Genomic DNA, 25,000 nt, shown 5'->3' with positions numbered 1-25,000 from the left:
ACCCTAGATGCATTTGATGGCTTCCTAATGTGAAACACTCACCATGTCATCACTGAGACCACATGGAGCTTAAGTTCTAATTTCTAACTTGGTGCTCTGACATTCCTGAAAAAAAAACATTAGAACCATTAGGATTAAAGGCCATTGCTTTCTAATGGGAACTGGCTTAATGGTTACCATTAAAGACCACTAGTTTAATGTAGGACACTTTAAGATCCCTTTAGGAAACCATCAAATGCATCTGGAATCATTGTTAGCTTGGTGCTAACATGTTCCTTGTGGCAGTGTGCTAGCTTGTGGCAGCGTGTTAGCTTGTGGCAGTGTGTTAGCTTGTGGCAGTGTGTTAGCTTGTGGCTAGAGCATCAGATCAGGACAATGTAAAGCAGATTCTAATATTGTACCTTTCAAATGTTAAATTCTCTAATAAACTCAAAATGGAACAATAACACACAAACATGAGCCGTTATTTTTCCTGTATGGAAATAAACGCTGAATATAGACAGCGTCGCACCACAACAATCAAATGATCACACTGTTTCTGTTTTAACACTATATTACACTGAAACCTTTATAAACACTATATAAACTATATATAACACAATTAACTTTTAATATGCGTGAATGTGGATTTTGTTTTCTACAGCGTTGCACCACAACAATCAAATGATGAATTTTGTGAATCGTTACTCTCCTAACAAACGTCCTGATCTGCCAAGAAATCAGCCAAACATGAAGATCTGTTAAAATCAAAATCATTCTCCTCTCCGCCGACAGCACAGAGCTAACGGCTAATGGCTAACATATGGCGTAACGTACCTGAGTATAGACAGTAAAGTCTTCACTAACAGCCTCAGATCTTCAGCCGGCTCTAATTAAATTACACTCAAACACACGGGTCAGACCAGGGTCTCCTCCCCCCAACACACACACCCCTCCCACAGGAACACCCGAGACTCTCTGAGGAAGTGTTTACAGGTTGTTACAGGTAATGAGAGTTAATGAGCACCGCACCACCACAGCTCAAGGACACGCCCCCTCCCTTAGGTGAGCACCTTATTCAATTCACCTGTGTGATGTCCCAAAGGGGAGAACAAGCAAAAGACACAACTGAGGATCCGACTCTCTCTCTGTCTTTGTTCTCTCGCCCCCTCTCTCTCTCTCGCTCTCCTTCTCTCTCTCTCTCTCTCTCTCTCTCTCTCTCTCTCAGTGATGGTGAGTGCAGTGGTGATGGTGAGTGCAGTGGTGATGGTAATGGTGAGTGCAGTGGTGATGGTGAGTGTAGTGGTGATGGTGATGGTGAGTGTAGTGGTGATGTTGAGTGTAGTGGTGATGGTGAGTGTAGTGGTGATGGTAATGGTGAGTGCAGTGGTGATGGTGAGTGTAGTGGTGATGTTGAGTGTAGTGGTGATGGTAATGTTGAGTGTAGTGGTGATGGTGAGTGTAGTGGTGATTGTGATGTTGAGTGTAGTGGTGATGGTGAGTGTAGTGGTGATGTTGAGTGTAGTGGTTATGGTGAGTGTAGTGGTGATGGTGATGGTGAGTGTAGTGGTGATGGTGAATACCGTAGTGAACTCGAAGTCCTTCTGATTGGCTAAATTGAGGATGTACTGGATCCTGAACTGGTTTTCTGGACAGGCTACCTGGACCGGAGGAGTCAAAGTGCTCATCGCCGTCACTATAGTCTGCAAAGGAACAGAGAGCTACATAAACACTGCTTACATTCAGATTAATGTTTAAATTCATATTTATATTTATATTCATATGTATATTTATATTTGTGTAGAGCTGAATCAGGATGTTGACACTCACCTCTATAGCTTCTTTAATGTTATTCTTAATGTCCTGAATTTTCTGCTTTTTCTCTCTGTGGAACAAAAACACCATCAGCTCACAGTATTTACTGAACCTCAGAGAGAGACAGAGAGAGACAGAGAGAGAGAGAGAGAGAGAGAGAGAGAGAGACAGGGAGAACAGAGAGAGAAAGAGACACTCTGAACTGTGTCTTGTTTCTATGACTATTCAGCTGAGTTCCTGAAAAACAGCAGAACTGAGCGGTTCTGTGTTTTGAGATATTTAATCATATTGTTTCTATTTTAACACTATATTACACTGAAACCTTTATAAACACTATAGACACTATATATAACACAATTACCTTTTAATACGCCTGAATGTGGATTTTTTATTCTACTTATTATTATTAAATATTCATACGAAGTAAAGATCAGATTAAACCACCAAAATAAACACCTTTCTGTTTAAATCTCAGATCGTTTGAACTGTTCTAATGTTCTAACGTTTGAACTCAATACTGAGTTACCATTCAGCATCACTGACTGTAAAATTAAAAGTTTATATTTCAAAAAAGAAAATTCATAATCACGTCACTCACTGTGTCACACACAGACAGTGTTAAAGGGAGTGGCGATTATTCAGCTGTTAAAATAATACATTTCAATCAAACTAACGAAATATGACAATAATACAAAATAAAATAATAAACAATAATATTCAATAACAAGCACTTCAAAAACAATAAAAATTGCTGTTCAGAGATTTCAGAGATCAAACATAAAATCAGCTCATTTCTAATGAGAAACGAACTGAGCTGTAAAATATCATAATGAAGAGACAACAATGACTTTTAAATGTCATACAGCAAAAATTACACACAGCACAAACAGCATCTCTACAAACTGCTGAACTGAAGAATCAGGAGCTGCTTTGATTGAGAGTACAGTACTGAGAGCAGTATTGAGAGTACAGTGAGAGTGCAATCCTGAGAGTGGAGTACTGAGAGTACAGTACTGAGAATACAGTGACAGTGCAGTACTGAGAATACAGTACTGAGAGAGCAGTACTGAGAGTACAGTGAGAGTGCAATACTGAGAGTGCAATACTGAGAGTACAGTACTGAGAGAACAGTACTGAGAGAAGAGTGTGCTTGTCTTCTAATTGAATATTGTCTTTCTGCTGGTTAAGGTAGGCTCTGAGTTGAGACTTTCTCTAGCTTAGACTTTGTTAGTTACAAGGCTGTCTTGTAGAACCTAGTGCTTAACTGTAATTACTAGTTTCAGATGTAGTTTCGGGTTAGCCAAAGGTGTGAATTGTAGGGGCCGGGCTATCAGTCGGATAAATTTAAGAGGTATTCCTTTCCCATCCATCATCAACAGAGACGCGACTGCTTAACTTTGGCTAAGTATCACTAGTATTCTTCACTACCTCTTTTTGTCCTGATTACTCTAGTGTTGTGTCCATCATGTGCTTTACAATCCCTGTTTACTCTTCCCACAGATCACGTAGAACCATCCATCGTCACAGGACCCGTAATTCCATTAACCTCACCTATCCCCCACGGTCGTCAGTATCTCAGACCAGGGTGGCAGGTGGGCTTTGGAATTGCCAATCCGCTGTGCAGAAGGCAGACTTCATTTCAGCCCTCGCATCCTTCCACTCACTGCACTTCCTGGCATTGATGGAGACCTGGATCACTCCCATGAATTCAGCGACTCCAGCAGCCCTGTCCTCTGCCTTTCACTTCTCCCATTCTCCGAGACAGTCTGGCAGGGGTGGTGGCACAGGTTTGCTTTTATCCAGAAAGTGGCGTTTCACTCCACTTGCTTTTTCTCATCTTTCAATTTCCTCCTTTGAGTACCATGCTATCACTGTATCTTTCCCCACTAAACTTCACATCATTGTCCTTTATTGTCCTCCTTCTCCTCTAGGCTACTTCATTGATGAGTTAGACACTCTTCTGAGTCTCTTCCCCATTGATGGAACCCCGCTTATACTTCTGGGTTAATTCAACCTGCCATCGGACAAGCTGCAGTCAACCTGCCTGTTACCACTGCTATCATCCTTCGACCTCACCCTCAACCAGACTCCTCCGACGCACAGAGCAGGCAACGCTTTGGGCCTGATATTCACCAGACCTACCTCCGCGCTGGATGTCACAGTAACTCCCCTTCACCGCTCTGATCACCACTTCCTAACTTTCTCACTCTTCCTACCTGCTGCTCCTGTCCATTCCACCCCTTCACGCTCCTCCTCTCGACGCAACCTGCACTCCACTCCTTCCTCCTCTTTCGCTTCAACTATCCTGAACACTCTTCCCCATCCTGATTCATTTTCTTCTCTCTCACTGGACACAGCTACAGATGCTTTCCTTTCTTCACACTCATCTGCAATTAACTTTCTGTGTCCTCTCTCCTCCAGGCCAGCAAGCTCTTCCCCACCTGCCCCCTGGCTGACAGGTGTCCTGCGCAGCAACCGGCAAGAACTAAGGAAGGCTGAGAGAAGGTGGAGGAAATCCCAACTCGACTCGGATCTTCACTCCTACCAGTCTCTCCTTTCTAACGTCTCACTTGAAGTTACTGCTGCAAAGTCATCTTTCTAAAGAGGGAAACTGGAAGCATCAGCATCTGATCCACGCAAGCTTTTCAGCATTTTCTCCTCTCTCCTCAACCCTCCTCCTCCCCCTCCACCCTCTTCTCTCACTCCTGAGGATTTTGTCACCTTCTTTGAGGAGAAGGTTGATAGAATCCACCGATCTTTTCCCTCTGTCCCCACTCCTTTCACTAGACCTCCTTCTCTCGTTCTCAATCCCTTAAACTGTTTTTCTTCTCTTTCTACAGATGCTGTCCTTCAACTGATCAAATCCAGTAACCCAACCACCTGCCCGCTGGATCCCATTCCATCTGCATTGTTCCAGTCAATCTCCAAGGATCTACTGCCCTTCATCACTTTTCTCATTAACATGTCCTTGTCATCAGGTGAAGTTCCATCAACTTTGAAGACTGCAAGAGTGGTTCCCATCCTGAAGAAGCCCACGCTTGACAGCTCTGATATCAACAACTACAGACCGGTATCACTCCTTTCTTTCCTTTCAAAAATTCTTGAATGTGCAGTCTATAATCAACTGTCTCTCTTTCTCACACAGAACCAGCTCCAGGACCCCAACCAGTCTGGCACTCAACAGAAACTGCTCTTATAGCAGTGACCGAGAAGCTCCAGTCAGCAAGATCAGCCTTCTTCTTGACCTCTCGGCAGCTTTTGACACTGTCAATCACACAGTCCTTCTGGATGTCCTCACCAACCTTGGAATCACTGGCTCTGCGTGGAAGTGGTTCAAGTCCTATCTGGAAGATCGCTCATACCAGGTAACATTGAGAAGGTCCACATCCTCTCCATGTAGGCTCTCCACTGGTGTCCCACAAGGCTCGGTGCTAGGTCCTCTTCTCTTTTCTCTTTACACTAGCTCTCTTGGCAATGTAATATCATCTCATGGCTTCTCTTATCACTGTTATCCTGATGACACTCAACTAATGCTTTCTTTCTCACCCTCTGACACAGAAGTTTCCAGTCGGATCTCGGCATGTCTGTCTGACATCTCTTCATGGATGGCAGCTCACCACTTAAAGCTCAATCCTAGCAAGACTGAGCTACTATTCATCCCTGCAACTACAGGTCCTCATCATGATCTTGCCATCTCATTCGAGAACTCTCTGATTGTCCCATCTGTAGAGGCAAGAAGTCTTGGTGTGGTTCTGGATGGCCAGTTATCGTTCTCGACTCACACTGCGAACCTAACTTGGTCATGCAGATTTCTCCTGTACAATATCCGGAGGATCTGACCCTTTCTCACTCGAGAGGCCACCCAGGTTCTAGTGCAGTCTCTTGTCATCTCAAGGCTTTACTACTGCAACTCGCTCTTTGGTCTTCCAATGCAGGCCATCAGGCCTCTGCAACTCATCCAGAATGCAGCAGCATGGCTCGTCTTCAATCTCTGTACTGTCTGTGTACTCTCTCATTGTACTGAGAGTACAATGAGAGAGCAGTACTGAGAGTACAGTACTGAGAGTGCAGTACTGAGAGTACAGTGAGAGTGCAATACTGTGAGTACGGTACTGAGCGTACAGCACTGAGAGTACAGTACTAAGAGAGCAGTATTGAGAGTACAGTGAGAGTGCAATTCTGAGAGTGCAGTACTGAGAGTACAGTACTGAGAGAACAGTACGGAGAATGCAGTACAGAGAGTGCAGTACTGAGAGTACAATGAGAGCACAGTACTGAGAGTACAGTACTGAGACAGCAGTACTGAGAGCACAGTGAGAGTGCAATACTGAGAGTACAGTACTGAGACAGCAGTACTGCGACAGCAGTACTGAGCGTACAGTGAGAGTACAGTACTAAGAGAACAGTATTGAGAGTGCAGTACTGAGTGCCTTACTGAGAGTACAGTGAGAGTGCAGTACTGAGAGTGAAGTACTGAGAGTGCAGTACTGAGAGTACAGTAATGAGTGCAGTACTGAGAGTACAGTACTGAGAGTGCAGTACTGAGCGTCCAGCACTGTGAGTACAGTACTGAGAATACAGTGAGAGTACAGTACTGAGAGTGCAGTACTGAGTGTGTAGCACTGAGAGTACAGTACTGAGAGTACAGTACTCAGCTGAACCAGCATCGCGGTCTTATTAATACCGAGAGTTGTAATGGTTCTGAAAACGAGACTGAAACCGCAATATAAACAAACATCTATGTTCTCGTGCTGCAGCTCCAGAAGATGAAACTGTGACAACCCCCAAAACCCCAAACCTGCTGCAGCCTTCTGAGCTCTAAATATGTTACTGATGCAACAAAACTCATCAGAATGTAATAATTTAATGAGTTAACGGGGAAAACAGAGCAGATGGAAAAGCCAGTCTCTTGGGGTTAGCCGTTAGCCATTAGCCTAGCATGGAGACTAGCCAGTTCTCCATGTGCTCCGCCTACAGCGCTGCTTGCTCGCCCGGCTGCTTCAGGTGATGCCGCGGTATAGAGAGAGGCTCCGCAGCTTCTCAGATAAAACTGACAGAGTGAACAGCTGTAATATTTACTAAATTCCAGCAGCGCCTGATGCTTAGAGATTAAAGTGTAGTGTAGTAATGAGCGTAAAACTGAGTGTAGTAATGAATGTAACACAGTGTAGTATTGAGCGTAGTAAAAGGACACTGCTAGGCTAGTTAGCCCTAGAGGGCACTGCTAGGCTAGTTAGCCTTAGAGGACACCGCAAGGCTAGTTAGCCTTAGAGGGCACTGCTAGGCTAGTTAGCCTTAGAGGACACCGCTAGGCTAGTTAGCCTTAGAGGGCACTGCTAGGCTAGTTAGCCTAAGAGGGCACTGCCAGGCTAGTTAGCCCTAGAGGGCACCGCTAGGCAAGTTAGCCCTAGAGGACATTGCTAAGTTAGTTAGCCCTAGAGGGCACTGCTAGGCAAGTTAGCCCTAGAAGACAATGATAGCCAAGTTAGCCCTAAAGGGCACAGCTAGGTTAGTTGGCCCTAAAGAACACTGCTAGGCTAGTTAGCCTTAAAGGACACTGCTAGGCTAGTTAGCCCTAGAGGACATTGCTAAGTTAGTTAGAGGACACCGCTAGGCAAGTTAGCCCTAGAGGACAATGATAGCCTAGTTAGCCCTAAAGGGCACTGCCAGGTTAGTTAGCCTTAGAGAACACTGCTAGGCTGGTTAGCCCTAGAGGACACTGCTAGGCTGGTTAGCCCTAGAGGACACTGCTAGGCTGGTTAGCCTTAGAAGACACTACTAGGCTAGTTAGCCCTAGAGGACACTGCTAAGCTAGTTAGCCCTAGAGGACACTGTTAGGCTAGTTAGCCCTAGAGGACACTGTTACGCTAATAAGCCCTAGAGGGCAATGATAGCCTAGTTAGCCCTAGAGGGCACTGCTAGGCTAGTTAGCCTTAGAGGACACCGCTAGGCTAGTTAGCCTTAGAGGGCACTGCTAGGCTAGTTAGCCTTAGAGGACACCGCTAGGCTAGTTAGCCCTAGAGGGCACTGCTAGGCTAGTTAGCCTAAGAGGGCACTGCCAGGCTAGTTAGCCCTAGAGGGCACTGCTAGGCAAGTTAGCCCTAGAAGACAATGATAGCCAAGTTAGCCCTAAAGGGCACAGCTAGGTTAGTTGGCCCTAAAGAACACTGCTAGGCTAGTTAGCCTTAAAGGACACTGCTAGGCTAGTTAGCCCTAGAGGACATTGCTAAGTTAGTTAGAAGACACCGCTAGGCAAGTTAGCCCTAGAGGACAATGATAGCCTAGTTAGCCCTAAAGGGCACTGCCAGGTTAGTTAGCCCTAGAGAACACTGCTAGGCTGGTTAGCCCTAGAGGACACTGCTAGGCTGGTTAGCCTTAAAGGACACTGCTAGGCAAGTTAGCCCTCGAGGACAATGATAGCCTAGTTAGCCCTAGAGGGCACTGCTAGGCTAGTTAGCCTTAGATGACACCGCTAAGCTAGTTAGCCTTAGAGGGCACCGCTGGGCTAGTTAGCCTTAGAGGAAACTGCTAGGCTAGTTAGACTTAGAGGGCACTGCTAGGCTAGTTAGCCCTAAAAGACAATGATAGCCTAGTTAGCCTTAAAGGACACTGCTAGGCTAGTTAGCCTTAGAGAACACTGCTAGGCTAGGTAGCCCTAAAGGCACTACTAGGCTAGTTAGCCCTAGAGGGCACTGCTAGGCTAGTTAGCCTTAGAGGACCCCGCTAGGCTAGTTAGCCTTAGAGGACACCGCAAGGCTAGTTAGCCCTTGAGGACACCGCTAGGCTAGTTAGCCCTAGAGGGCACTGCTAGGCTAGTTAGCCTTAGAGGGCACTGCTAGGCTAGTTAGCCTTAGAGGGCACTGCTAGGCTAGTTAGCCTTAGAGGACACTGCTAGGCTAGTTAGCCTTAGAGGGCACTGCTAGGCTAGTTAGCCTTAGAGGACACTGCTCACGCTGAGTGGCTGTGTGTTCAGAAGACCTGCTGATCTAAACCAGTTGACCAATAGAGAGCGCAGGTGAATGCCTTCTTCTAAGCCACGCCCCCTGTTCAAAAGTGCCAAAAATCAGAAGTAAAAGAAAAAAATTCAGAAGCAAAAAATAATTTAGCAAAAAAACCACAACTGAGAAAAGAAACAAGTTGAAAAGATACCTTATCAGAACAAGAAAATGATCAGTAATATTTCTGGAAAATTAATTTAGATTTAAGTCATTCTTTGCAACATATTTTGGAAACTTTGATACTCAATATTTTGCTTGTTTGTGGATTTTATTATTTCATTTGAAGCTTTTGTCACAAAATTAACTCCATTCACTCCACGCACTGTTATCTAGAACAAATATAAACAATGACATTCTTATTGTGTTTATTTAGTATGTTTGTTTATGTAGCTACTTTCTGTGAAGTCAGCCTGTTCTTCTTCTCTTTAATGTTCCAAACTGTTGGTGATTTAATGAAACTCAGACATTTTTCAGTTTTTTCACCCCTAAAAAACCCAAAACAAAACAAAAACGAGGTCTGAACTGAACTGTGGGTTTGAAGAATCGTTATACCCCTTATTAATAACTGATATTTAATAATAACTTATATAGTCCAGACTAAAATTATAAACTAGACACCAAAGTATGAACGGACAGTTTATTCACAATTTAAAGTATTTTAGAACAATGAGACGTTACTACACGGTAAAACGTTACTACACGATAAATATTATTAAATAATAAACTGTAATTATGTTTCTATAGAACTTTGTTTAATCAGAGTGATTTGCTCTGCTTTTAGTAAATGATGAATAATAATGTTTATAGGTTATTGAAGTTCAGCTGGTAAATATGAACTGAATCTGCTAACAGGCTGAGGAGTGTAACAACCTCCCCACACTAACCCACCAGACACAGTCAAACAAAATGTTTGTGCACCCCTGTTGAAATGTCCATGTTGTTGATTTTGTAAATAAGTGTAAATAAGTTACAAACTACCTCACACTGTAATACACAATCACTGTCTATTCACTGAGTATGAAACTTAAACATAACGCTTATACACAGCTCGACAGATGTCACATTTCTGAAAATGTTCATATCATTCTGTAATATTCTGTAATATTCTGTACACAAAAGTGTTTATAAGTGTATTCAAACCTGCATTTCGCTGCAGTCAAGAGAAAACCTTGTATCTTCATTTTAGTCGTTTTTCAGTTTTGACATAATTTGAAAACATCTGTTACTCTTTACACTGTGTATGAATTTCATGATGAATAGACTAAAAGAAACGACCCAAAATGACATGGACAAAATTCTGGTTCCATTGACTTACATTAAAAGTAAACTATGATTTTCCTTCTCCTGTAAAGTTACCATTTTGGAGATACGAGGTTTTGTTCCAACAACACAGAGATGCGCAGATATTCATTTTTTTATTTTATAATAAACTCTTTCTCATTTATTATAAAACCAACTACAGCTCTGAAAATCCCTTAATTTCACAGATTCAAACTGAGACCTGCAGAGAATCAGTATCATATCACATCATTTTACACATTCATCTGCAGAAAAATGTGCTTCATATAATTAAAATCAGAGATTTTAAACTGCTGAACAGAAAATCTTAATAAACTGGTAAAATCATCTCCAGCAGTCGTTACACCGTTTTACTGTTTCACCATTTCACTGCGCTGATACAGCCAGAGTTAAACATTCAATAGATGTTTCATTTAAAAACACAGAAAAAATACAAAAACTGACACAACTTACTCTGCATTGAAGCCGTTGACATGCAAAATACGCATCTGTTTGACTATCGTACTTTTCCCTGATTCTCCAGCTCCTGAGAGAGAGAGAGAGACAGAGAGAGAGAGCGAGAGATACAGAGAGAGAGAGAGAGAGAGAGAATACAGAGGGGGGGGGTTAGAAGACTGTCGTGAAGGTGTGAAAATGAGCTCTGAGTGATCTGAGACTGAAACGTCTCTGATCAGCAATTCTGATCCAGATCAATCAGTCTTACATAATCACACCTGACTGAGCAGCGATCAATAACTCAGTCACCTGCAGACTTTGCAGCAGCACTGAATGAGAGTTATTACTGTAAGTATTACTGAATTAAACCAGCACAATGTAAACATTCTGGACAGTAATATTAATACAGTTCATTATTTCAGTGATCAGTAAAAAAAGAAGATGAAGATGATGATGAATATCAGAGTCTGAGCGTCCTGTTACAGTAAAGCTGTTCTGACCATGTTAGGAGGTCAGTGTAATTATTCCCGGCGTCTCTTGGTGAGTTTAGTCCCCTCTAAAAGCGCCACGTCAGTCATTTTTACCCACTGCGCCTCGTCAGTGAAGATTCCAGCACCTTTTAACTTCGTTACCGTCAATTAAACGAGCCATAAAAAACTCAGATCATATTAATCCCATGCGAATCGGCCTGATGGTAAAGCTCTAACAGACCCTGCGGAAAAGGAGTCTCTTCAGTTTGGAGACTCTTAAAGAGGCGCTTGCTCATGTTCTCTAAAGTCGGCTTCTTAGACAAATTCTCAGGTCCACCTTAAATAGTGCAGTTATTATTATAACATCTGAGGTGCCAGACTGTAACTGCTGCACCATTTAAGGTGGAACAAGAATATCTGAAGAAAAATCCAGTGAACAGGAAGCTGAATTCAGCCTCTTTCAGTCTAAAATCAGGCCAAAGTGTAACGTTACTGTCCGCCTCACCGGCTCGACTCCGAACTCGGAAACATCACAGAGAAAGTCTGACCTAATGTGGTGACGTTGACCGCTTGCTGTGAATTCAGGCTAACGGTGATGCTAATGATGCATTTAGACAGAAAGATAAACTTTAGTAAACAAAAAATATCAGCTAAATTATGTGTTTTAACATCTTATCTACTCTTTTCTGGACTGAAGTTGAGGAATAAATCGAGTATCACTCATAAACATCACAGACGTGCTGATAAACTGGCGGTCCCAACCCCCCCCCCGGAGGACTGACCCCCATCTGAACAGGACTGTACAATCACTGATTATCAAACTGAAACTCAGTCTGAATCACAGCTGAACTAAAACTCAATTCAAACAGTAATAACTGAAATATAAATGCTGTAATAACTGCAGTGATTCTGTTTCTGAGTCAGACTGAAAACCAGCGCACAGAGAAAATCTACAGTCTCACAAACTTCAGTCATAGAAGATCTGAAAGTCACTCAGTAAACAGATGCACAGATCTGAGGACTGTGCTCTGATTCTGATGTTATTAATGCTCATATCTGCTGCTGATGACACACAAATATCTATGAAATGCATAAATCAGGATTAAATCCTGGATTATCATCACAGAGGAATGTCGTTTATTACTGTAGGGTTACAGACACAGTGAACTGAATACAGTCTGATCACTCTGATCTACTGAGTTCAATAAACACATCAGCCTGAAATATCAGACACATATAAACATCCAGCTGATACCGATAATCAATATTACTCCAATATTACAGTAAAATTATGATCATTTCTACTAGAGAAGAAAACAGACAAACAAGGAAGAGTTTAAGTGAATCTGTGGACGACAGTCACTGCAGTCAGAACACAGAACCGAACATTATTATTATTATTATTGTTGTTGTTTTTGTTGTTGTTACTGACCACACCCACTACTGATAGCTGAATAACCCAGAGTGCAACAGGGCACTGAACTATAAACTCAGCTCAGTTTAAGACACATGTAAATAATAATAATAATAATAATAATAATAATAATGTTTATAGGTTATTGAAGTTCAGCTGGTAAATATGAACTGAATCTGCTAACAGGCTGAGGAGTGTAACAACCTCCCCACACTAACCCACCAGACACAGTCAAACAAAATGTTTGTGCACCCCTGTTGAAATGTCCATGTTGTTGATTTTGTAAATAAGTGTAAATAAGTTACAAACTACCTCACACTGTAATACACAATCACTGTCTATTCACTGAATATGAAACTTAAACATAACGCTTATACACAGCTGGACAGATGTCACATTTCTGAAAATGTTCATATCATTCTGTAATATTCTGTAATATTCTGTACACAAAAGTGTTTATAAGTGTATTCAAACCTGCACTTCGCTGCAGTCAAGAGAAAACCTTGTATCTTCATTTTAGTCGTTTTTCAGTTTTGACATAATTTGAAAACATCTGTTACTCTTTACACTGTGTATGAATCTCATGATGAATAGACTAAAAGAAACGACCCAAAATGACATGGACAAAATTCTGGTTCCACTGACTTACATTAAAAGTAAACTATGATTTTCCTTCTCCTGTAAAGTTACCATTTTGGAGATACGAGGTTTTGTTCCAACAACACCGAGATGCGCAGGTATTCACAGTCCTCTGTAGCTCCTCCACTACAGCTCTGTATTACTCTTTATTCTATTTACTGTATTTTTATTTGTCTCTTAGTTTAATCCTTGTTGTCAGTCTGTGTTTGCCTGGTCTGTTCAGTGTGTTACTGTCATCAAATATACTCAGTGAAATATAGTCTGATTGTAAAACTTGGTCTGAGCAAAAGTTTATATTTTAAAACGATACTGCATTTTTAAAAATAACACCAAAAAACAAGAACTGAAGATAAAATGAACACTATAATAAATCTAGTAAACAGAGATGGAGCGATATGGCAAAAATCTTATATTTTGATAGTTTTAGACATTTTCACAATACATAATATGTCATTATTTATTTTCTCAGACGTTTGATCACATTACTGAACATCTTCATTTGTTTACTGAACTGCAGAGCTGCTTAGCTTAGCTTATCCTGATTAGACCACAGAGACTTCACTGCTTATATTTATAAAAATGATCAATACTGTAAATTTGTAGGATCTAATGATCTCATACAGACTGAAATAAATACTGTTATTAAATGTTTTAAAGCTAAAATCATATAAATATTAATCACTGTAGTTTAAAGGTTTGGAATCACCTGCTGTTTTAATAATCTGTATTATTTATATACAATAAAATAAAAATTCTAAATTATGGTTTCAATATAATAAACTATTTACTAAAAAGTATTTATGGATTTTTTTTTTCCTACGCTGAGACTCCTGAGTTCTGTATATTAATGTATCAGAGCTTCATCTTCTACAGCTCTGATCTTCATTTAATCAACATTTCTACACTTTTATTTACAGCTTCCTTCACAGAGTCCAGCTGATGATCTGACACTCTGACACTCAGATTAGAATCAGATTATATATCATATTTATCTGAAACCACATTAGTTTTATATTTAAAAACGCATACTTTTTTGAATGGGTTTGAATGGGTTAACTGGAGCTCAGTGTGTCTAACACTGAATAAAAATGATTTTTGATGATGTTGATTAAATTACTGGTGTTTTTATAAAAACGCAGAAAATTATAACGTTGTGAAAACGTCTGTAAATATCACGATGTTGTGTTTTTCACCGTATCGGCCTCCGCTGATCACGACTCGCCCTCTGGCAGGGCTGCACGATATGGACATGAAAACATGTTCGATAAATCCGTCCGAAATCATGACGACGACATGAGAAGTGATGAATTATTATTTAAACAGTGTCACTCTAAAAACCGCCAGCGTGAACAGAATCTGAGCTGAGGCTGAAGAGCTCTGAGAGTCGGGTTGAGAACTCAGATTAATATAAACACTTTTATTTTCAACAAAGGCTTCAAAACGAACAGAAATCTGTTTAATTCCTTTAGAAGCTCCTGATGGAGCTGCAGGTTTGTTGTGACAGTTAGTGTTACAGACGATTCAGTCTGAGTTTCACACACAGCGCGGACAGAACCACCATCACGTCTGCAGTTACACACACACATTTAGCAGGGCGGCTAGAGCAGAGTGAGTGTGTGTGTGTGTGTGTGTGTGTGTGTGTGTGTGTGTGTGTGTGCGTGTGTGCGTGTTTTGTGATTGGCTGTTTAGCTGAATGGTCATGCCATTCTCACTAGAGATGAAATAAAAACTGTAATATAATAATTATACTGACTAAAATGATCAGATTATCACTGCTGTCGGAACAAAACCTCGTACCTCCATTTTTGACGGTTTTAGTTTTTGATGTAATGTGAAAATACCTGTTGGCCTTTACGTTGTGTGTAAATTACATGATAAATAGACCAAAAGAAACAGCCCAGCATTACTGGAAAAAAATCTGGTTCCATTGACTTACATTAAAAGTAAAGTTTGTTTTTTTTTCGACAGCAGCGAAATATAATATCAGTATCATCACTGTACTGTTAAAATGTGTTGAAAATGTTGATACACAAACTGAAATTATTTCACCAATTTTAATAATGAAAACCACAAATAAAATTAGCAGCACTTTTATCTGCATGAACATTTATATAAAAACATGGCCAATATCTTATGTAAACATATGAAAACCATATCAAATGTGCAGTAACATTAAAAGTGGCACCATGAGGCCACGGGAGGGTCAGACGTCTCAAATACGAAAGGCTCAAACTTTTTACAGATTCGGTTTAATAACACTGTTTACCCCCCTGATCAGCTGATTTAGACTCTCAAGATAATCTAATTATTATTTTAACGCTGGAAACATTTTCTGATCAGGACGTTTAGTTTATCAGACTATCCTGCAGTTTTAGTACGAGGCTGAAATCGGCTTCCTATCCACCAGATTCTCGTTGGAATTTTCCCGTTACACCTAAAATGGTGCAGTAGTTACATTCTGGCACCTGAGATGTTATAATAACTGCTGCACTATTTACGGTGGAACTGGACAATTAGATCCAGAAGCTGGCGAATAAGAAGTTTTGTAGTTTTAATGCTGGAACTATTTTGATTTAGGTGATCAGGATATCCTACCTGGAGTTTTAGTGAGTTACATATAAATATGCAACACAAAGCGCTTTTATTCCGGTGTACAACATATATATACAATTAATTCTGACTAACATTATAGACTTCATTTCTCCACAAATGCAGCGTCTACAGCAGTGACGGATTATTAATCACATTTACTACCTTCTGAAAGATGAATTGTTAAAGTAGCTTCATTCTTACTACTTTATATTTTGTCTTTTTATTGTATTTTTTATACTTTTATTGTTATAACAATATGAGTTTCCACGATAAACGCATCGTTAACGGCTGCAATGACAGAACGGATGAGATGACTTCACACGCAGCACCGAAGCTACATTATTAGATTGGATAACGCAGTGTTCGTAGTCCAGACCGCTTCCCTGCGCCGGCTGAGTCCACGTAAACTCTGTCCAGCGTCAACCAAAGTTAGGAGCAGCCTTTTAGATGCAGGCGCAGCACACGAGGTCATCTGATCCGTTCTGTCATCGCAGCCCTTAACGAAATGTTTATCGTGGAAACTCATATCGCTATAACAATAAAAATATGATTCATCACACAGACCTGCGGCCGTCTGGCACAGTACATACAGCCCTCGAGCCTGAAGCCTGAAAAAGTGTATGTTCTGCTCTTATAGACCAAAAAACAGAGCTGGAGCTTCATTTATAGAAAACAATCACAATTTAAATCACATCTACAGAAACTGGCCTGAAAAACCACAATTAGACATTTTCCCAAGACAAAATTAGTTATAATTATAAATTAGTAAAAATGAAACTACTTCAATAACAATAATAATAATAATAATTTAATAATCTTTCACAGGATAATAAATGTGATTAATGATCCATCACTGTTGTACATCAAGTCTATAATATTAGTCAGATTAACTGTATTACAGGCTGTTAAACTGTACACAGTAAAAGCTGAATGAAGATGAATCGCTGAGTTACTACAGTCTCCTAAACCTGAACAGCGACACAATTATTAGGATTTATTTTGTATTTTATGCATTATTACAGCTTCTGGTTAAACAGCGAGTCTGATGTTCCTCTTTATCTTCGTAATCAGTGTGAGGTTTTGAGTTTTGAGGATTCAGTCCGGCTCCAGTGACCAACACACCTTTACAGTCCTCTCTAACCCACAGCATTGGACACCACAGCATTTTACATTTAACACTACAGTCTGTGATTCTGGGAACATTCTTATTTTACTCTACATTACCTTCAACTACAGGCTTATTATTTAATTAATAAACTATTTTTCTAAATTTGCATAATTAAGTGGTTCAGATGTAATTAGAGTGGTTCAGAGTGGTTTGGTGTGAAACGCTCCGTTCTAGATAAACTTACCGAGTCAGAATTGTTCACAGTGGTGGTGATAGGAACCAGACGTCCAGAACAAGACATTATGGTCTAAAACGTCATTTTTACAATAGATGCATGGTGGAGGGATACATACAGGGCACTGTGAGCCAAAGAAAACGTATTGATTCAGATTTTGCACTATTTTCCACCAATTTTTCCAAAATTCCCCCATAATTCAGTGTGTGAGATGTAAGAATCAGAGAGATTCAGAGTGGTTTGGTGTGAAATGGTTCAGATGTCTTTACAGTGGTGGTGATAGGAACCAGGGGTCACCATGACTACAACACAAATACAGACATTTTATTTACTATCCAGAACCACCAGTGAACCTACACGAGTCTTCTGAGTTTATATGGAATGTTGATGATGGAAAATAGTGGAAAATCTGAAATAATACGTTTTCTTTGGGGACTATTTTGCCTCACAGCGCCCTGCATGTATCCCTCCACCATATATGGAGTTTAAGTTCTCTAAACTATCACAAAACAGTGTCTCAGTCATCAGGCAGTGAATTCATAACCATTTCATGTAGGAACTTTCTGTGAGGGAGCTTTTAGAGGGGGACGTCTGGTTCCTATCACCACCACTGTGAACAGTTCTGACTCAGTAAGTTTATCTAGAACAGAGCGTTTCACACCAAACCACTCTGAACCGCTCTGTTTACATCTTAACCAGTTATTTATTCTGAATTTCCCGTTTCGGTTCTGTTCAGCGTGTGTATCTGAGCGGCAAGGCTGTGGGGGCCCAGGCGGTCAGCGGAACGGCAGCAAGCACACACACACCTGAGTCACCTCGGACACACGGGCTGGTCTTCAGACGTACATCAGAACGTTAGCAGAACGTTCCCGGCTCATAGAACCTACCTAAAAGCAGCAGCCGGTGGGTGGCTCTGTAAATCTGTTTGTCTTTCTGGAGCTGCTTCTCGATCTTTTTGTTGGCCTCTCTCTGCGCCTTCTCCTCGTTCCGCTGGTCTTCAGTCTTACTGTTACCCAAACAACCCATCGTCCCACAAACGCCCAGCGGGAGCTCTGCTTTGGGAGGCTGGGGGGCCAGGGGCTGAGGGGAGAGGGGGGGTCAATGTAGTATCCAATTAGAGAGAGGTTCCTCGATCAGCTGGAGATCCAAACACCTGGACTGAGAACGGTGACATTTACACGTGCAGGTACACCCCCCCCTACACCCCCACCCCAACACCGGAGCAGATCCAGGAGGAAGATCAGAGCTGGAGATCAGGAGGAGCTCCGGGAGAGGAGGAGAAGAGGAGGTCTGGAGAAGCAAACAGAGGCCGGCCTTCACACACACACTCTCTCATACACACACACACACACACACACTCGGCCCAGTCCTCTCAGCACCACAACAACAAGATCGGTCCTCCGGTCCTGCTGCTCTTCATCCACAGCCTCCTCCTCCTCCTCCTCTTCACAGCTCACAGGAACGTGTTCGGTTCTCCGTTCCCACCGGAGGGCCCCCAGCCCAAACGCGATCTAGAACATTTCCCGTCGAGGTTCTCCAAAATGACGACAGAATCCTGCGCTGCTCCCAGAACCATGGAGCGCTTTATCTCTGCTCACAGCTCAAAAACGGGAGAAAACGGGAGAAAACGGGAGAAAGGGCGGATAAAAATTAAAAAAATAAATATTTCCACCGAAATGACGGCATTCCGCCTCGCGCTGTGGCCGCCACACCGAGCTCGCGCTCTCTCTCTCTCTCCCCGTTAGCCGCTCATGCTGCTCCTCTCCGCCGAACCGGATTCCGGGTGTGTGTGTGTGTGTCTGTGTGTGTGTGTGAGCTCGGCTCGGTGTCGGCGCTGCGCTTTCTGTGTCTCTCCGCTCAGAGAGCGCGCGCGGGCGGGCTGTGCATGTGCGCCGATAATCCGCCCCGAAATCACCGCCACGGCGATGACAGCAGCTCCTCCGCGCGCTCGGCGGCCCCGCGCTCGGACGGACGCGGCTCAGTCCGGTGAACGAGCGCGTTTTCGGCCGATTTTCGCTCGTTTTCTCGCTGAATCGTAGCTGAGCGGAGCGGCGCGCGGCTGATGGGTGGGGCAAACCGCTCTCATTGAAGCCTGTGTACGGGCAGCGGCGGGTCACGTGACCTCCGCAAAAACGTCAGCAGGCTGCGAATCTGCGGAGGAGAGGCGCCCTCTTTAAACTCGGCACAACACACAGACACACACACACACCACACACACACACACATACACACACACACACACCACACTCACACACACACACACAGACACACACACCACACACACACACACTCACACACACTACACACAAACACACACCACACACACACACACACACACACACACACACACACATTACACACACACATATATACACATCACACAAATACACATTACACACACTGAAAAACTCACCAATAAAAACAAAATCGTTTAAACTTTCAGTTCAGTGAAAATTGAGGATGTAATATCTTACAGTAAAAGTGTATAAAAGTGAAGTCAATGTTGAATTTGAGTTTTGAAACAGCATCTCGGCAAAACTTCAAAATTATTTACAGTATTTAATACATTCAGATCATTTATACAGAACTGAGTTTTGAAGGTGTTTCTACTTTTTCTCTCATTTTATAAATTATGATTTGCTGATTGGTGACTGAACAGTTTATTGATCTGTGTTTTGGACACTGATAAAGTAATATACTTATGCATTTTAAACTTTATTTGAAAAACGAAAATGTAATATTACATTGTTAACTGTATTCAGTGTGTACATAAGAAAGTGCAGAAGGTTACTGTTCAGTAAAGTGAGGATGTGCATGTAACTAGATATTTTAATATTTTATACTGAACTGAAACGGAAATATTGATCTCTAATCTGTGGGAAGATCAGAAATTAAACATCATCACTGAGAGCAGCTCACCGTCTTCAGCTTACAGCACTGTACGAAAGTCAGAGACCCCCTTCATTTATTTAATTTCCAATCAAAACAGTCATTAGGTAGAAATGTTTCAGGAGATGTTTGTGAGGAGATTAGATATCAGATAATCTACTTGCATTACGAAGGAGAAAGTCAAAGTGAAAAAACTGATTAAAGCTGCGGAGGAAACAAGACTCCTAACAACCACCCGGAAGACCTGCAGACGGTCAGCTATGTGGCTTCCTGTGAAAGTTAATGGACTTTCTACAGTAAAGTTGTGCTTACAATCACAAAATGAGATGTTCATTTTCAGGCGATATTTGTGAGATCAGATATAAAATAACTTGCTTAAGGAAATAGAAAGTCACAGGAAAATAAGGGAAAAGAGTTTCCAAACCTGGAGCTCAAAACAATCATTAAAGTCTACAGAGAAAATGTGGCTCCTAACAACCACCTGGAAGACCTGGCAGACCCTAAAACTGCCCCCATCAGATAAACAGCACTTAAAGCTTACATCTCTGAGAGAGAGGAGAAAATCAAGCTTCTTCAGATCTGAAAACATCCACAGGTGTTTCTGTCCATCCTTCCACTGTGAGAAGACGACTCAGCGCTGTGGGTCTGAAAGGATGTGTAGCTGATCGAGAAGAACCTCACTGAGAAAAGGAGACGGACACATCAAACAAAGAAGGGGTCTCTGACTTTCACACAGTGCTGTTTACAATGACTGCACACACACACACACACACACATACACACACACACACACACACACACACACAACAATATCAGGACAGCTGTAACGTGCAAAATATCAGTGGCAAAAACTCCAAACCCTTTCAAAATAAAAGTCCCTGTTAACGACTCCTGATCTGCATATGATGTTTTCTCAGATCAGATCCGAGCGTAGGGGTCCAACTGCACTGCAGTGTGTCAGTCTGCAGGCAGGGGGCAGCACTTTCTTTAAGGTGCGCGTGCTGGAAGTCACTCAGAGGGACAGTAGAGTCAGTGTTTCCTAAACTGAGTCTCTGAACCAGTTTAGCAGGATTGTGTAATCTCCAAATGACATTACATGATCTGAGGGAAACACGGCCGCTCTAAATTAGGATCACACAAACACGCCGGCTGACGTGAGGGGAAGTTTCAGTTTCTACCGCCGGCGATGTGAGAAAGTCAAACACACAGAGCAGATAAAACAGCTCAGACCTCAACAATCAGCACAGACGCCGCCTCGTATCTCCTGCAGCTCGGCTGAGATTCACAAAACACAGCAGAAAGTGAAGGACAGTTCATCTCCTCAGCAACGTGACACTGAAGCCCGGCTAACGCTTTGAGTCCTCGTCTTATATTTACATTTTACAATCTAGTTTAATAAATTCACTACACACACACGCAGGTTAATACGAGCTTTTAGAGTCAGAGTGTTAGTTATAGATTATAATGAAATACATGTTAATGTACAGGAGACCAACATCCTCCTGAATTCATTCTAATCCAACATGCTGACTCTGATGTTCAGAATTTGAGCTCCTGTAGATGCTCAGTGTGTATATCAGCTGTTTTACTGGAATTATAGTAAAAAACAACAGCAACTTAACATACTACACTACACTGTACTGCATCATTTATTATCCTGTACTATACTACCTATACTGTAGTATATTATAGAATACTGTATTATACTACACTATAGTGCATTTCACTATACTATACTGTACTATATTACACTATAGTATACTGTTTTATACTACAGTATACTGCACTATATTATACCATTACATACTACACTTTACTACACTATATATAGTGTACTGTACTATACTGTACTATATATACATACTGTACCATACAATGCCACACTATACTGTAATATATTATGTACTATACTGTATTACTATACTGTATTACTATAATATTTTGTATATTACTGTACTATGCTGCACTGTACTATACAGTACTGTACTATACTGTACTGCAACATTATACTACATTACACTGTACTACACTATAACACTGTACTGTACTGCACTGTGCTATACTATCTATACTACACTGATAGAAGCCCTGCTGATGGTGGTGTTCTGTTTAGATGTCCTGTTCTAGACACTTCGGTTTGGTGATTGACCTCTACTCACAGAGAAGATCCCAAAGCTGACTGACCTGAATGTCCAGATTTATTATTCCAACTGTTTAAACAAGCTGCACCTGAAACTTATTAAACCTGTTACTGATGATATTAAGCTCTCCAGAACAAAACGGTTTTACAAGCATCTGAATTTCTAGGAAAGTCAGTTACTCTGCTTTTTTCCATTGAGTCTATGTGCATAAGAAGCCTTCAGAGGCAGTGAAGGAGCAGCGACTACGAAGCTCAGCATCACACGGACGACAGACAACCAGAAACTTCAGGATTAAAGCTCCTGTTGAAAGTGTGTTCATTCTAACTTTTATGACTGATTAGATTAGTCCATCCCTCAGATAAGTCCCAGGAGCACTTCCACCTTTATCAACGCATCATAAAAACCATGATAACCTGCAGCTTGACCTCCATACAGGCCACAAACAGCTCCTACTCAGAACACACCATCAGGGCAAACTCACACCTCCAGCCTTCCAGCCACTGCAAGTTAAACCGATATGTTTTTGTGTTTTTCTCTTATTTTTCTTTAACTTTCTCCTTCATTATAAGAGCGGATTATCTGATATCCAATCCTCTCACAATGTAAAACTTGTATTTAACAGCAGTTTTCATAGGAAATTAAATACATGCTGACTTTGCTCAGTACTGTAATGTGGAGTAATTAATCAGCTCACACTCTGCTGCATCTCCGACTCGTTGCTCACCAGCAGCGTCCTGCTCTTACCATCACGGTCAAAATAACACAACTCCAATCAGAAACACAGAAAACAGTAAACAAACACAAACAAAGCCAACAATCCAGAGCCGCAGCGTCAGGACGAGAGTTTCCATTTCAGAACCACGGAAAAAGGAAGCGTTCCTCATTTCTACCTGCATGCAAAAGAAAATAGTGGACTGACTCCAATGAGGCCATCAAGGAGAGGCCTAACTGACCAGTGAGGTGGACAAACATCTATTAGATCAGACTAACATCCAGGAGTGAAATAAAGAGAGGAAGGAACCTCTAATCTCATCTGGACTTCCTTCAAGACTCAATCTGGAAGAGAGAAGCTCAAATCACAGCTACTCCAGAAATCTGACCACGCTGACCACATTAACTATATTAACTACACTGACCAAACTGACCACACTGACTATTCTGACCATACTGACTATACTGATTATATTAACTATACTGATCACAATGATCATACTGACTATACTGACCACACTGACTGTACTAACTATACTGATCACACTGATCATACTGACTATACTGACCACACTGACTATTCTGACCATACTGACTGTACTAGCTATACTGACCACACTAACTGTACTAACTATACTGACCACACTGATCATACTGACTATACTGACCACTCGGACTATTCTGACCACACTGATCATACTGATCATACCGACTATACTGACCACCTTGACTATTCTGACCACACTGATCATACTGACTATTCTGACCATACTGACTGTACTAGCTATACTGACCACACTAACTGTACTAACTATACTGACCACACTGATCATACTGACTATACTGACCACTCTGACTATTCTGACCACACTGATCACACTGATCATACTGACTATTCTGACCATACTGACTATTCTGACCACACTGATCATACTGACTTTTCTGACCATACTGACTGTACTAGTTATACTGACCACACTAACTGCACTAACTATATTGACCACACTGATCATACTGACTTTACTGACCACACTGAATATTCTGACCATACTGACTGTACTAGCTATACTGACCTCAATAACTGTACTCACAATACTGACCACACTGATCATACTGACTATACTGACTGTTTTCACTGTACTAACAACACTGACCACACGGACTATTCTGACCATACTGACTGTACTAACAACACTAACCAACTATGACTGTTCTAACGAATCAAACCTGAAAAAATGAAATATTGTGATGATGTCATACATGAGGAGAATGTTTTAAAGTATTGTGTTATTATATTATTGGTGTATCGCCCAGTCCCACTGTAATCCTCACAGATCTACTGTAGCTTCAACACGCGATAGTGAACCTTCTTCAGCTGTAACTCATAAACAGAAATGATGGTCTTGTCTTCATTGATGCTCTTTTACTGATTATTTATTCACAGATTAATAAAAGTTTCAGTTTGTGCTGAAGATAAATTCACCCCTCAGACTAAACAGCAGTTTTAGTTGTACTGAGCTCCCCTCTGCAGTACGTTCAACATCAGAGGAGAAAAGTTCTGATAAAAAGAAAAGTGTATCCCAGTGTGCAAATATGGAAACACAACAGGTCATAAAGCCGCTCCTGTCCACACAGCCGCCGCACAATCACCGAAAACACCACACACACCACCGCAGCATCACTTCTCTCTCCAGACTAATGTTTTATGTGATATTATGACATCACTGGAAGTATAAACATTATTAAAGCACTGTGAGGTGTGGAATCTGGACTCTAGCAGAGAGAGAGGAGCTGTGGAACGTTCTGGAGGGGGCGAGTGTGGAGTGTTAGTGTGGATCCCTGCGAGCGTCTTCAACCTTCAACAGTGAAACCTTTAACGGAGCGTGCCTACGAGGCAGAATGCCACATTATGTAAAGCAGAGAAGAAAGGAAAGCCATGTTCTAGTGTTCTAGAACACAGACGGTTCCAGGAATCAGGAGTCGCCTGCTTTACTCTGAGAGAGAGTTTAAAGCAGCTTTTCAGGACACATTAACGCAGTTAGTGTTTGTTCTCATTTACACCGTCAGCCAGTCACCATCAGTGAGGCAGCGATGTTGGAACAGCAGGTGATGCTGATATCTTTCATGTGTGTATCTGGTAACATTAATATACACATTTATAAAACATATGGGACTGAATCCACCTGAATTATCATCACAGATAAACATAACAGGAACGCTGACACTGTCAGTTCTAACAGAGAGAGAACCAGAAAAGACGTTCTAAATGAAAATG

General features: G+C 41.6%; 1 protein-coding gene across 2 annotated transcripts in view; it reads right to left on the bottom strand.

The window, feature by feature from the left end:
* Nucleotides 1–25,000, bottom strand: part of gnas (GNAS complex locus) — a 62,115-nt gene that overhangs the window by 27,844 nt on the left and 9,271 nt on the right. Inside the window, exons 1-4 of one of the 2 annotated variants that reach the window (XM_036571630.1) lie at nt 17,872–18,847; nt 10,545–10,617; nt 1,810–1,864; nt 1,563–1,682 (exon numbers count right to left, since the gene is read on the bottom strand). In XM_036571630.1, the coding sequence (XP_036427523.1) occupies nt 1,563–1,682; nt 1,810–1,864; nt 10,545–10,617; nt 17,872–18,010 (387 nt within the window). In that variant the 5' untranslated portion in view covers nt 18,011–18,847. Of the gene's footprint in view, nt 1–1,562; nt 1,683–1,809; nt 1,865–10,544; nt 10,618–17,871; nt 18,848–25,000 lie in introns of those variants that run through there. The other variant, XM_036571628.1, reaches the window with a different exon arrangement.

Source organism: Colossoma macropomum, unplaced genomic scaffold (assembly GCF_904425465.1).
Source record: "Colossoma macropomum unplaced genomic scaffold, Colossoma_macropomum, whole genome shotgun sequence".
NCBI classification, from domain to species: Eukaryota; Metazoa; Chordata; class Actinopteri; order Characiformes; family Serrasalmidae; genus Colossoma; species Colossoma macropomum.
This window is presented reverse-complemented; position numbering and strand designations above follow the sequence as displayed.